The sequence below is a fragment of the Meriones unguiculatus genome, chromosome 8 (assembly GCF_030254825.1).
Source record: "Meriones unguiculatus strain TT.TT164.6M chromosome 8, Bangor_MerUng_6.1, whole genome shotgun sequence".
Lineage (NCBI taxonomy): Eukaryota > Metazoa > Chordata > Mammalia > Rodentia > Muridae > Meriones > Meriones unguiculatus.
In genome coordinates this window covers 27,115,876-27,128,984 of record NC_083356.1, presented here as the reverse complement: position 1 = coordinate 27,128,984, position 13,109 = coordinate 27,115,876, and the positions used below count along the sequence as shown (strand labels likewise).

General features: G+C 39.8%; 1 protein-coding gene across 21 annotated transcripts in view; it reads right to left on the bottom strand.

Annotated features, from left to right (window-relative positions):
* Ptk2 (protein tyrosine kinase 2) overlaps positions 1–13,109 on the bottom strand; it is a 207,450-nt gene that overhangs the window by 88,214 nt on the left and 106,127 nt on the right. For all 21 annotated transcript variants that reach the window (XM_060389301.1, XM_060389300.1, XM_060389308.1 and 18 more), the window contains 5 exons: positions 12,726–12,866; positions 12,140–12,217; positions 7,165–7,272; positions 4,785–4,902; positions 3,540–3,570 (listed from right to left, as the gene is read on the bottom strand). In XM_060389301.1, coding sequence (XP_060245284.1) covers positions 3,540–3,570; positions 4,785–4,902; positions 7,165–7,272; positions 12,140–12,217; positions 12,726–12,866 — 476 coding nt within the window. The remainder of the gene's footprint in view (positions 1–3,539; positions 3,571–4,784; positions 4,903–7,164; positions 7,273–12,139; positions 12,218–12,725; positions 12,867–13,109) is intronic.

The window sequence follows — 13,109 nt, the reverse complement described above, 5'->3', positions numbered from 1 at the left end:
ACATATGCACACTAATAAATGTAAAAAAACTAATGTAAAACATAGTAGCATTTGAACTTACAGCATATATATATATATATATATATATATATATATATAGCTATTGTCTAGTATCTGCTATTCAACAAATTTAAAAAATAGTGACAATTAACAAAACGCAAGCACAGTTTAAAATTAATTTTTGGAAGCACCCAACAGAGGAAAAAGAGGACAACCACAGACTGAAGAAACGGTTCAGCGGGTAAAGGTGCTTGCACTGCAAGCCTGGCAGCCTATGTAAAGTGAAAGTAAAGCCTGCAACCTATATAAACTGAAAGAAGAGAAAACTGACTTCACAAAATTCTCTTCTGGTCTCCATGTTGTTGCTGTGTGACATGCTCCCCAATCATGTGTGCAATGCAATCACACCAGAAAAATATCAGAACTTAACACAGCTTATTTTTTTTTTGCAACCACAAATATTTTAAATAAAACTGTATAACGTCTACAATCAAAAAAGGTCATGTAATCTGTTATCTGTTACAGGATATTTAATTACACTGTGAACTCTGACATTGTGGTATTTACTAGAAAAGCCTATTTATATTTGTGGTGTGGCTCAGCCCTAGCACATAACTTTAATCCAAGAGCTTTCTGCTTGGATATTGTACAGGTCAAGAGGTAGTGCAAGCAACCAGTTGATAGGAAGTGAACATAACATTATTAAGGGGGAAAAAAAAAACAGAAAGAAGAGGAAGTCAGGAGGACAGAAAGAGAGACATACAGGAAGCAGAGGGAAGGGACATTCAATTTGAAGGACATTGTTTGACGGGGCATTGCCTGTGGGATGTTGGCTGAGGAGGATGGTCAGCTGGGTGCTTTCTCTGCCTTTCTGAGATAGTAGGCTTTAACCCCAGCTATCAGGCTCCTGTGTCTTTATTAGTAAAATTGAACAATTGAGATTTTGTTAAAAACAATTATCTTTTGCTACATTCTTGAAATCTATTTTATTATAAAATACTGAAGCTACAATATACCAAATTAGAGGTTTCTCTCCCACTGAAACTACATGACTACCACATTGTGTATCAACTCCATTCATTTGCAGGCAGGGCATAGTGTTGTTTGAGTAAACTATACTGCTTGCTTGTACAGGAATTTTAATTCAATCACAGGGCTGCTCTGATCATATCCAAAGACCTTCCAGGTCTGTGTGATCCAGCTGGAATACCTTTAATCCCAAACAATGAAGGTAAAGTTAGCTTGAAAGTGATGCCTAATTGAGAGACAAAGTGACAAATCAGAGAAAGACTTGACAGAAAAGAGAGGCTACTTAAGAGAGGTAGCACAGAAGGAGAGAGGGAGCAGGCAGTTCTACTAAGAAAGTTTTAGAGAGACAAATTGAAAACAAGCTAGGCACAGGTAAAGACAGAATGAACCAAAGAATGAAAAGGAGCCTGAAGATTAGAACATATTGCCAGAGCAATTTAGTCAGAAGCTGATAAAAGCTAGTTTGAATTAGTCAGCTTGGAGAGGAGTTGGAGCCAGAACAGCTGAGCTGAACCACTCAGCCAGAGCTCAGATAGAACTAAAAAGGGTAAGGTTATTTAGCAGTATGTCTCACAGGCTGAAAACATTCTAGGTCTACAGAAGATTATAAGGAGAGTAGAAGCTTCCAGGACTAGGCCTAGATTAGCAGGCGAAGGGAGCAAGCCTTGGAGATAATAATTACATTTGGTGAATAAAAGATTCTTTTACACTTGCTTCTTATTCGACAGCCAGAACACCAGATCCCTGCGCATCAGCTTTCTCACCTGATTGCCCTTTGTCACTACTGTGTTAAGTGCAGTAATAGAGTCTGGTTCCTGTAAGGTCTGTGGAAATCCCATCCTCTTGATATTTGATAAACTGATTTGGTTTTTGTGGTATCTGTTAATAACTTTTAACTCATGCCTCCTTTGCTCACATTTTACACTCACATTTATAACTCCTATATGGTCAGATCAAAATGATTCCTTACATTTTTCCAGCTGCAGACACTCTAAGAAAGCACAAGCTATTGCCCCAAAGAAGCACATAGAGCAGACTGTGAAGCTCACTGCCCCAAGCTGGGAGAAAACTGCTTCTCCAGTTCCTGCTCACTCTCACAAGCATGACCCCACAGGATGTGGCTATCAGAACTGACTGTCAAGAGGATGAGAACAGGCTAAGAGGCTATTTTCCAAAGTGTGGCTACATGCTGACCAGATGTTACAGAAAAATGAAGTAGTATGTCCTCTTGGTTCAGAGGCCTGTGTTTCCAAAAGTGATGTAGAAGAAAGCTGGGATGAGTGGGGCTGAGGCAAGAAATCAGGACGTCATGCAGAAGGAACACTGAGAAAGGCCTGAAAGGGAGAGAAACTGAACAACTATAATTTAGCAGAAGAGAATGTGAGGAACAGCAAAACTGAGGCTAGAAGTGTCAGCAAACCAGGTAGGCTCTGTAGGGCCATGTGTCAGAAAAGAGCTTTATTTAGGACAGTTTGATGAGGGGCTGAAGTACATAGGTGGACTCAGAAGGCATGCAGACTAGAGTTGACAGGTGGAACATACCTAAATACCTTAGCACCAAGTCCTCATGAACAAGCCTTTACACACCCTGCCACTTCTTACTTCATAGGATCTCACTGTGTCCTGTGAGGCTCTTGCAAAATTACTCCTTGGCTTCCTTGGACTCCACTTAGATTCTTCTCTGTTCTGTAGTAAGTCATACTTTTCTGATTCCAATACAACTCTGGGTCTGAGAGGGCCTGGGGTGCTCAATACTGCTAGGATAGCCCTGGCAGGTGATGCTAATTGTGCAGAACAGGAGAGCAATGGCAGGAGGCTCTAAAGCAGATTATCATGTGCATCTAGCAAGGAGAGACTGAGAATGTGATTACAGAAAAGTGGGCACACAGGACAGAATGAACACAAGCCCAGGTTTAGTTCTCTTTGCCCCAGGCTTCCACATCTCCACTGCTTTGTAAGTGTGTGAGAATTAACAGCTTCTACTGTTCAGTCATCTGTTTATCTGAACAGCTAGATTTTTACCTCCATACATTGGGGCCTGCTTCCTGCATGCTGACTAGGATTACAGGAGTAATTTTTTGCATTACTATTTGAGTTATTTAATTAAATTAAAGATCAACATAATGCTTATAAAATTTGTAACATGAATAGTAAATCACCAACTACTTCTCCTTCATTTTCCTAATTTTAAAAGAGAATAATGCCTATTTTCACATTTCTAAAATAGTGATGACACCATGAAGTAAATGTCTAAGCTTATTATTACCATAACCATGTTTAGATCCCTTACTAGACTTGATATAAGGAATAAACTAATTTTAAAACTTCTTGATTATATCTACATTTCATATATAACTTAACAACTTATTTGATTCATGTTTGCAAATATTCATTCTAGGTCCTTGAATATACGTAGGAAATTTAATTTTTCAGGAAAACAAATACAGCCTAATGATTTTCATAAAGTTTCTAACAAAACCGAGTAAGAAAATGCACAAAGGAGTACTTACTTTGGTATTGATGGTAATGCCCGTTCACCTTCTGGGAAGAAAAAAAGGAGATATAAGCGGCTCTTTGGACTCCTTTAAGAGAGTATGCAGTTAAGTTCAGGAAGGAGGAGAAACCTTATTTTGGTGTTTAGTTATAGTCCTTTACAGCCAAGACATTACACTGATTCTATTTTAGGTTATTATGGGTTTCTATCCAAAACTCATAACAAACATAAATGGATATTGTGTTCACAAGCTGATAAAAGACAGTCTTCCCAAATGACTTAAGGATTAAGGAGCTCTTAAGATCAAAGGGTGCCTTGCCAAAGGCCTGAATATTCTGCTTTTCATAAAATGGTTTTCCAGTAACACCAAGAAACTATGCAGGAAGCACAATGGCACAATGTGTGTAGCTGCAGAATTCATCATAAATGCTTCTCTCTTATAATCTAGTTCCACCCTCATCCCTTACAGGGATCTTTCTGGAAACTGCACTCTGCTTGGCCCTCTTACGTTTTTGAGCCCCTCAGAGCACATTGCCACAGACTGTTCACCCTTCCTTTATCACCTCCAGGGTACCTGACCCTTGAGCTAGCTCTTAGGGCGCTATATGGTAAGGGAAGAAAACTAACTAGCCTAGGATAGGATAGGAAGAGTAAACACAGCCCATGGCAGGACACACAGTATACTGTACAAGCAAGGATGACACCAAAGCCCAGGCTCTCCTGCATTACACTGATCTACGTGAAATGTTTTCAAAGACTGTTTCAGCAATCCATATCCTCAGTATCCACTTTCACTATACTTATAAATCTTTCCTTCATGGGGAGACTTGAGTCTCATTTCTAAGATATTTTTATTCACTCAAATCTTTAATTTCATATCTTGACATCAAATTTATTTTGTTCTTCACCTACTCTAAGCTTTTCAGATGCAGTTAAAAAAAAAAAAAACAACAGGATAGAAACTTCAATGTGAACTATAAGGGACACTTGAAAAAGAACTAGGAAGATCATCTCTAGAGCCAAAAGAGCCAATGGTAACTCAGGAGCTATTCTAAGGGTTATGCAAAGCCGTGTACTGTCATAGTGTACTTCAGCTCAGCTTCAAGTCTGTGGACTATGGCGTGGATCACTGTCCCTAGAAAAACAAGCATCTAGGTCACTACAACACATCTGGCCTTCACATTTACAGTTATCAAGGTCAGAACTGGCTGTTGGGGTAAGCTTGTCTACCAGTGCAGCAAGAATGAAAACAGAACCTTACCTTTCTGGGGTCTGATGATGAAGGACTGAGTGGCTCCATTTACCAGGCGGCAGTATCCATCGATCAGGTCGGCCATGTTCTCTGCAATGGTTAGGGACGGTGCCGTCACTGTCAGAGGCTAACGGGAAAGAACAAGAAAGAGGCATTATTGTTCTTTCCAGTAATCAAAGGGACAGCTGCACTATGACATCACAATTCTGCATACATACACTTGAAAACAGAGGAGTAGAAATGAAACAGTTGGCAGATTTAAGTGAAAAAAGGAAGTGTGGTATTTAAGGACATCATTTCTGGGATGTGTGACAGAAGACATACTCAGAGCATAAGATAAAAAGCACTGAAACTGAGGCTTACTTCTACAAAAAAATTTAGCAAAAACATTTTCTTCAGAATGTCTGGCCCCATGGGCACACTCTAAAAATTCAGATAGCAAGTTAAAGCACAGTTTACTCCAGAGACCAATGTACAATAAACTTTTATCAATCATATCTTAATTTTCTATCATTAGAGAAAATTGATAAAAATTTTAGTCTTTCTGTATTCATAGCACATTAGCCTAGAGGCTTAAAATCCATTCTCATATGAAGTAAACCGTAATCTATCTCTAAGTGTTACCTGAAGACAACAAAGGTTGTATTTTATTTTCACAGCCAAGTGTGTCCTGGTTCACATGACTGTTTGCACTTGTTCTAAATGAATGGCTTGCTTCTCTCACTTACAAATTCCTATCATTGCTTGTGGTACAGCAAAGGGAAAGAGCAGTTTGAGTAATGCACTGGGATCTCTCCAGGAAACTGAAATGTGCAACAAGTTTTCTATACTCCAGGCTAGGGTCTGCTCATCTGTAAGTGGTTTCTAGATGTCAACTTCAGATGCCTGTTGCTTTTAACAAGATCTCAATCTTTAGATTTTACCAACGAAGACTTGGGAGCCAGATGCTGGGATTAAAGCCTGCTAGCTCAGAAAGGCAGAGAAAGTACTCAGCTGATCTTCTTCCTCAGCCCAAATCCCAGACGCAATGGCCCTCTTCTATGCTGCCATCTCAAACAACCTCTTTCAAACTGAATGTCCCTCCCTTCCACTCCTGTGTGTCTGTCTTGCTGACTTTCTCTTCTTCTATATGGTTTTTTATTTCTTAATAATCATATGCTCACTTCCTATCAGCTGGTTGCTTGCCCCACCTCTTGACCTTCGGTTGACTTTATTTAATCCTATTTACAATATTCACCCAGAAAGCTCTTGGATTGAAGGAGTGTGAGAAGTCTGAGGAATACCACAACTAGAAATAGTTTTTTTTTTCCAGTAAATAACATAATCTTGGGATTCACAGTTTAATCAAATATCCTCCAACAGGTGTCAATGACTTGGAATCACAGGCAGGACGCTGGTGGAGTAGCCTAGTGAGGAGAGTTGAGCCACAGGCAAAGTTGCCTGCACAATGGCTCCACCTGATCTTCAATATGCTCTGTCTGGAGCCCAGAGTCTTGTGTCACTGAACACTTCTTTCTTCTACCACTTATTATTACTTTGTTTCTTTCTTTTTTTTTTTTTTTAATTGGTGTTTAGACATGGAGTCTTGCTCTGTGATCCATGCCTGAGAGCTGGCCTGGAATATAGAGGGTTGGAATTATAGCAGTGGGCCATGTGCCACATGGCCTGCCTACCTGTTTTTATCACACTGTTGTAGGGGCTATTATCACAATGACTGCCCAGAGAATCTTTCAACACTGTTCAGGAACAGCAACACTAACAGTGCACATAATCCTCCCCAACCCCTATCCTAATACAGGATTTCTCCATGTGGCTCTGGCTGTCCTGAAACTATCTCTGTAAAACAGGCTGGCCTTGAATTCACAGAGATCCAGCTTTCTCTGCCTCCCAAGTGCTGGGATTAAAGGAGAGCACACACAATTCTAAATGACTTCTCTGGTGATTCTGAGTGGTCTCTGATTATACGCATAGCAATAGTCCTAGGTTTTAAAATCTAATCCTTTCCTATCTTCAAGATGTTTAACCCCTATTTTAATCTTTAAACATGAGAAAATGGTGAATCTGATTACTCATGAACACTGAAGCCTTACCCTAGAAGTCATTTCTACACTACCCCATAGAGCAGGCTTATTTAACTTAAAAAAAAAAAAAAAGTTTTATTTTATTTTTTTAATTTTAGACAATATATTTCGACACGCCCCCCCCCCCCTTCGTTTTTCAAGACAGGGTTTCTCTGTATAGTAGTCCTAGCTGTCCTGGACTCTCTTTGTAGATCAGGCTGGCCTTGAACTCACAGAGATCCACTTGACTCTGCCTCCCTGGTGCTGGGATTAAAAGTGTATACCACCATACCAGGCCTGGGTCAAATTTTTAAAAGCAAGTCCCTTACCTCAGGGGCTCCAGCAATTTTGAGTTGTAGCATTCCTTTCCTGTCTTTGTCTTCACTGTTTGAGTACTGGATGGTCTGCACTTGGTTGAAGTCCGCGAGGTGTGTGGGCTTTGGAAGGAAAGACAGAGTTCTTAGGCCATGGAAGAGCCTCAGGCTGGGCTCTGCTAGCTGTTACATAACTATTTCTAGCCCAGACCATGAGAGCCTTGCCCTGTCAGATACTTTTTCCTCTGTCAAAGTCATGCAGTAGCCCTTGGGCTTCCTTCCAGGTTTGGGCATGCCTGATTGTGGTAACGATTTAACAGGACCCAAGTAAATGAGGAGGTTAAGAGAAAAATTCAGCTTCCATAGAAGCTGAAAAAAGCAGAAATGAACCATCACTATAAACCAGTTGCCCATTTTAAGAAGCCTGGTGGAATTCTCAATGAGAACAGATACTTAGTTGAAAAAAATTATACAAGTTAAAAACATAGTATGTAAGCATTTACAGAGCAATACGGCACTATAAGGAATTGATGGCTTATTACTGGCACATGTGTTCACATAATTTACAACAGGAGCTATAAGCGGAGGGCAGAAGAACAGGATACAAGGTCCTTGACATGATAATAGGAGCTACTCGCAATGAAATCTAAGCAGAAGACCAAAAGTCCTTTTTGTTTATTTATTGACGAAGTAGCCCTGCCTGGCCTACAACTAAGAGTTTTTATACCTGCCTTCATTTTCCAACTGTTAGCATTACAGAAATATGCCTTCCCAGTAAGAATTCACTCTACACACTCAGGAAAAATAAGGAAATGCTCTTGAACAATAGTATACAAACGGTTCTGGCTAATGCCAAAGGGAAACTGGCCTCAAACAGAAAAATTTACCAACTTATATATAGGCCGTAGACTTACACATTACACATATGCTGTCATCTTTAAATGTTTTTCAAGTCACGGGCCCAAGTTACACTTTGAACAATTTTAAAAGAGATAGGCAACTACAATAATGGCTACTTGGGCAGATGGGAGATTTACACAGCAAAGATATCGCCAAAATTATTTCTTATGCATACTAGTGGGTTTTCCCCCTCAAATAATGTTACCCAGGGTCACCTTGCCCAACTGGCAGAATTATGCTTTTCCTGAAAAGACACAGGAAATTTGACTTAACAGCAGACCAGGACTTAATGGTGGCCATGACCCTGTGCTGCCTCTTTGACGCAGACTTGAGATGGGGATGTACCTAATGGCTGGTCGTAAATCAGGGTGGTCTCCTTTTGTTACGGAAACAGAGTCTAATCTGAGGCCAATTTTGGTGAACAAACATTAGAAGAAACTTTCTCAGTAAGCCTAAATGTCAATAATGGCACAAAATGTTTTTTCTTACAGTTTCTAACAATTCTGATAAGTGTACCACTTATCTTCCAAATGGACCGGAGGCAGTGCTCCTTTAGCTAAATGCAATGTTGTATACTGAACATTTTCTAAGCAAGTTTATTAATAAATCCTATACAGCATCAATATTAGTGATTCAAGTCTCTCCTGTGTCACTGGGATCACAATTTTAAAATAGTAAAGGCATGTTATGAAAGCCTCCTAAGGGCTGTGCTACAGAAGGATACACTGTGCACACAGTGGTAGAGGTGCAGTGCTAGGTAAGGCACTGATGCACAAGCCAAGCTCTAATGACATATTTTCCACTGGTGGATTAAAATTTGGTTCTGAAACACTAATGACTGAGAAACTTACAAGAAAAAAGGCCTACCTAAGGAGAATGCTATACAAAATCCATCAAAAGAGAATCTACTGAGCAAGACATCAAACCAACAATCAGTTTAGCAGTGTGTTAGACCAGAAAGAGACACTGGCATCAGTGCAGCAGAACAGGAGAACAAGAAGCACATGACAAAAGTAATAGCCCATTCAGGGGCAAACAGGTTAGATCACATGAATATCTGTGCTGCCATACTTTGCTGATCATTTGCAATATGTACAACAATGGCAGAAACCTATCAACAAAGACAACCATTTTCTATAGGCTTACACTGTATAAGGGCAGAAGATAAGAATCTCATTTTTTTCAATGTCTTCACTTCTCCATAGAGATGTAATCATCACTACTTCACCAAAAAAAAAAAAAAAAAAAAAAAGATACAGGCACAGATATGAAAGAATGACCCCAAAAGTTATAAAGTCAGTGTCAAGATGCTAGCAGCTTTGTAATGCACTCAAAGATAAAAACAGGCCTCTTGAGCTTTCTAAACCGCATTTTTCATCTTCACCTTTGGACAAAATGGGGAGAAGTCTCTCCATCTTGAACTATGTATAACACTAGAGGTAGAAAACTTAAATGCAAAATAATAAAGAAAAATTGTCCAAGAAAAAAAAAATGACTACAAATCAAATCTAAGGGCTATGACTAAAAACTCATTAAGTCACAGCCGACTGAACACTGTCAAGCTTTCTGAAAGGCCAAGCCATTTATACTTCATCCCAGTGGACTGAGCGTTCCTGCTGCTGAATTGCTGTCAGTGCTGTTCTTGCATCTACCCTGAAATCTGTCCTGCCCCCTCAGTTTTCATTCAACCATTAACAGGTGAAAAGTGCAGAACGGTATTGCCAGCTGGTAGCAAAATTGCCCTTCATCCAGTCACTGACCACCTGGGAATCTTAGTTAGGCTAGCTGTGTTTTTTTCCTATTTCTAATCATTCTATAGTCTTAAGCTAAGAAGCTTTTAGCAAAAGCATTTATTACAAATACCTGGCTTTTATCCCATCTTTTGATGAAAAAAAAGGCTAAATTTCTATTTAACACAATTTATCAAAAATTTTTCTGAACTACCACATTTCAGATTCCTGGACCTGTGAGGAGACAAATCGCAAAGAAAAGACATGTGCAGGTAACACAGGCACAAATACAGGCACAGTATAAGCAATGAACACAAAGAGCCAGAACAAGACAGAAGAACAGTTTCCATTCCCAGGATGTTTGCTTTACATTGAGAGAAGAACAAACATGCTTCCAATGTATTCAAATGTAAAAATTAAGCCAGCCATGATAGCTTAAGCCTGTGATTTCAGCTCTTAGGTTGTCAAAGACACAAGATTTCCACTGAGTGTGAGGATGGCCTAGGTTGGTTACACAGTAAATGTTAAGTAAAGGCCATTCTGGGATACAAAGTGAGACCCTGTCTCAAAACAGCAAGAACTGCACCAAAACAAAAACATAATAAAACAGAAAAATTATAAGAGCTATAAAAATGGTGGAATCTAGTAAGAAAACCACTTGCCCACACTGACAAGGACAGAAGTTTCTCAGCTTTTCTGAGGGGCAAACTGGTAACTTCTTTTCAAATTAAAATGCTTAATGCTTTGCATGCATCCAGTAGTTCTATTACTTGGCATCTCTTCCACCAGAGAGAAAACAACAGTTTCTAAAAATACATGTGAAAGAACACCATTTCTGGGCTCTGAGGAGATGGTGCTGTGGCTAAGACTGCTTGCTGTAGACCTGACCTCAAATCCCCAAAACCCACAGGAAAAGGCTAGGTATGGCCATGCATGCCTGTAATTTCATAGTCGCAGAGGAGGAGGAATAGACAAGGCAGGATGACACTGGGTGTGCAAGAGATTAGTCAGCCTACCCAATGAGCTACAGGTTCAGTAAAAGACCCTGTCTCAGGAAGTTAAGGAGAAAAATGACACAGAAAGATGACCTCCACTGGCCTCTGCATGCACATACATGGGCACATGTACCTACCTACTGACATGCAAAAGTAAATGAAGAAAACACACACACACACACACACACACACACACACTTGTTTCAACATGGTCGTGGGGCAGAAATTGGGATGTCTCGCGACTGAGACACTCCCATTTGGTCCCAGAAGGCCATCAGTGCCAGGTGGACTAGAAGGCAGATTCACAGGCAAGATGCACAAGAGGCAGAATGTGTGTTGGCTAAGACCCATTTCCATCCAATAGATACGTATAAGGATACTGGTCACTTATATGCAGGCACACTGGGAACAGGAACTGCTAAGGAGAAAGGACTGTAGAGCAGAGGCAAAGCAGAATGGGAATAGAGAGCAAGGAGTACATGTGAAAAGTACAAGCACAAACTTGTGACCAGAAACCCATACCAGTGAAAAAGCACACCTGCTAGTAGTGTACGCCACCAAGGAAGACCTTAGAACCCAACTGCCTGATCAAAGACAGGCTCAATCCTCAACACTATAACCCTGGCCGGCCTTGCAACTCACCCTGTATTCATCATCATGAGGCGCAGATTTTACACATGCCAGATTGTCAACTCCATCAAAGAGCTGCAGTCTATTTGCCCTTCCTTGCAAGCCCCTGGCTAGCACCTGGCATAAGCACACGCTCAGTGGCATTTGCTGAAGCACATAACAGGGGCACATAGTGATGGAACAACCTGATGATTTCTCTCTGGTCAGCATCTTTCCTCAATGAGGTAAGTAAAAGTAACTAGAAAATCATAATTTAAAAATATGATATATATTTTCTATAATTAAATTATGAAGATTATTTAAAGAGAAAGATTATTTTAAATGTAGAACATCAGTAAAAATGTAAAAATACACTAAAATCACATCTAGAAGCTAGTTTTATAAAGAAAAATTGCAGTACTAGGTCAGCAGAGAGTGCCTGCCTAGAGTATGCAAGCTCCTAGATTTGATCCTCAAAATTGCAACAACAATAAAAAAGGCCTCACAAGATAAGCTGGAACAGCCCACCAGTTTTTACTCACCCACCTAATTTGTCTGGTTCATTTCCCTTCAAGACTAAAAAATTCCAAAGGCAATAAACTTAACTTTAAATGTCTCCCCACACCCAACCTGAGCAAGATCATGAAGACATTTCCATGCAGAACAGAGTCTTTCATGCAAAGCCCTGTCCAGTCCTCAGCTTCATTCCTCTCTGCCCACAACCAAATCCATGAGTCCTCCCAGGAGCCAACTTACATTGCAGCCCTTGTCTGTCAGATAACTGATTCCTTCTTCTGGGCCAATTGCCAGTTCCACAGAAATAATCCAGCTTGACTTTGGAAGATCAAACACGTGAGAACAAAGGTACCAGAAAGGGGGAGGAGGGGGGAGAAAAAAAAAAAAGAGGATATTAGATATGGAGCCATGAATATATCAAAGGACTTGGGTTGGGAGAAGACTCAGTTTGCTATTAATCTAATCTAAATAAATAAAATATTTATAACTTCATTGACACAGGATCTACTAAGCCTGGACAGAACTAACTGTGATCACTCTTGAATCTGGGAAGCCACTGTTTTCTCTAGCCCTTGGAGACCAGCTAATCAAATTGCACACCTGAATAAAAAACACCTATTTATGAATACAGGCACACTATTTAAAAGATTATTTTATTGTCTAATTAATGCACTTTCTTCCAGTTTTCCCCCTATGTTAAGTGTCAAAGCAGTATTTTGTTGTTGTTAAGAACTATGACAAATTAATTTTCCTTTAATCAGAAATGTAGGTACACATACTAAGAAAAAACTAGACTAGTCCACATCTTCCAAGGTCCCACACTTACCCCAAGGGCACACTTGAAGCACTCTTTGTCAAATCTGTACACTGGCGAAAGAATCTCAAAGAATTTCAGGATGCTTTCTTCTCTGTTAAGGTTGGCAAACTGCCTAAATGTTTGCTGGATCAGTTTTCTTAGTGTTTTGGCCTGAATGATGAAGTTAGAGAAAAATGTTTTTAAGTCAACCAAGAGAAAAAAACTGTAATCATATTCATACCATGTACATTACTACAAAAACCCACTTGCCAAATAACTAGAACTTTAATTGCTGAAAAACCCACATTAATAAACTTTGCCCTGTGACCAGTTTGGAGGGTATAGTTTAACAACACAGAACATTATTCCTTCAATAGAAGCTTAAGGCAAGAGCATGCATATTAAACATGTGGC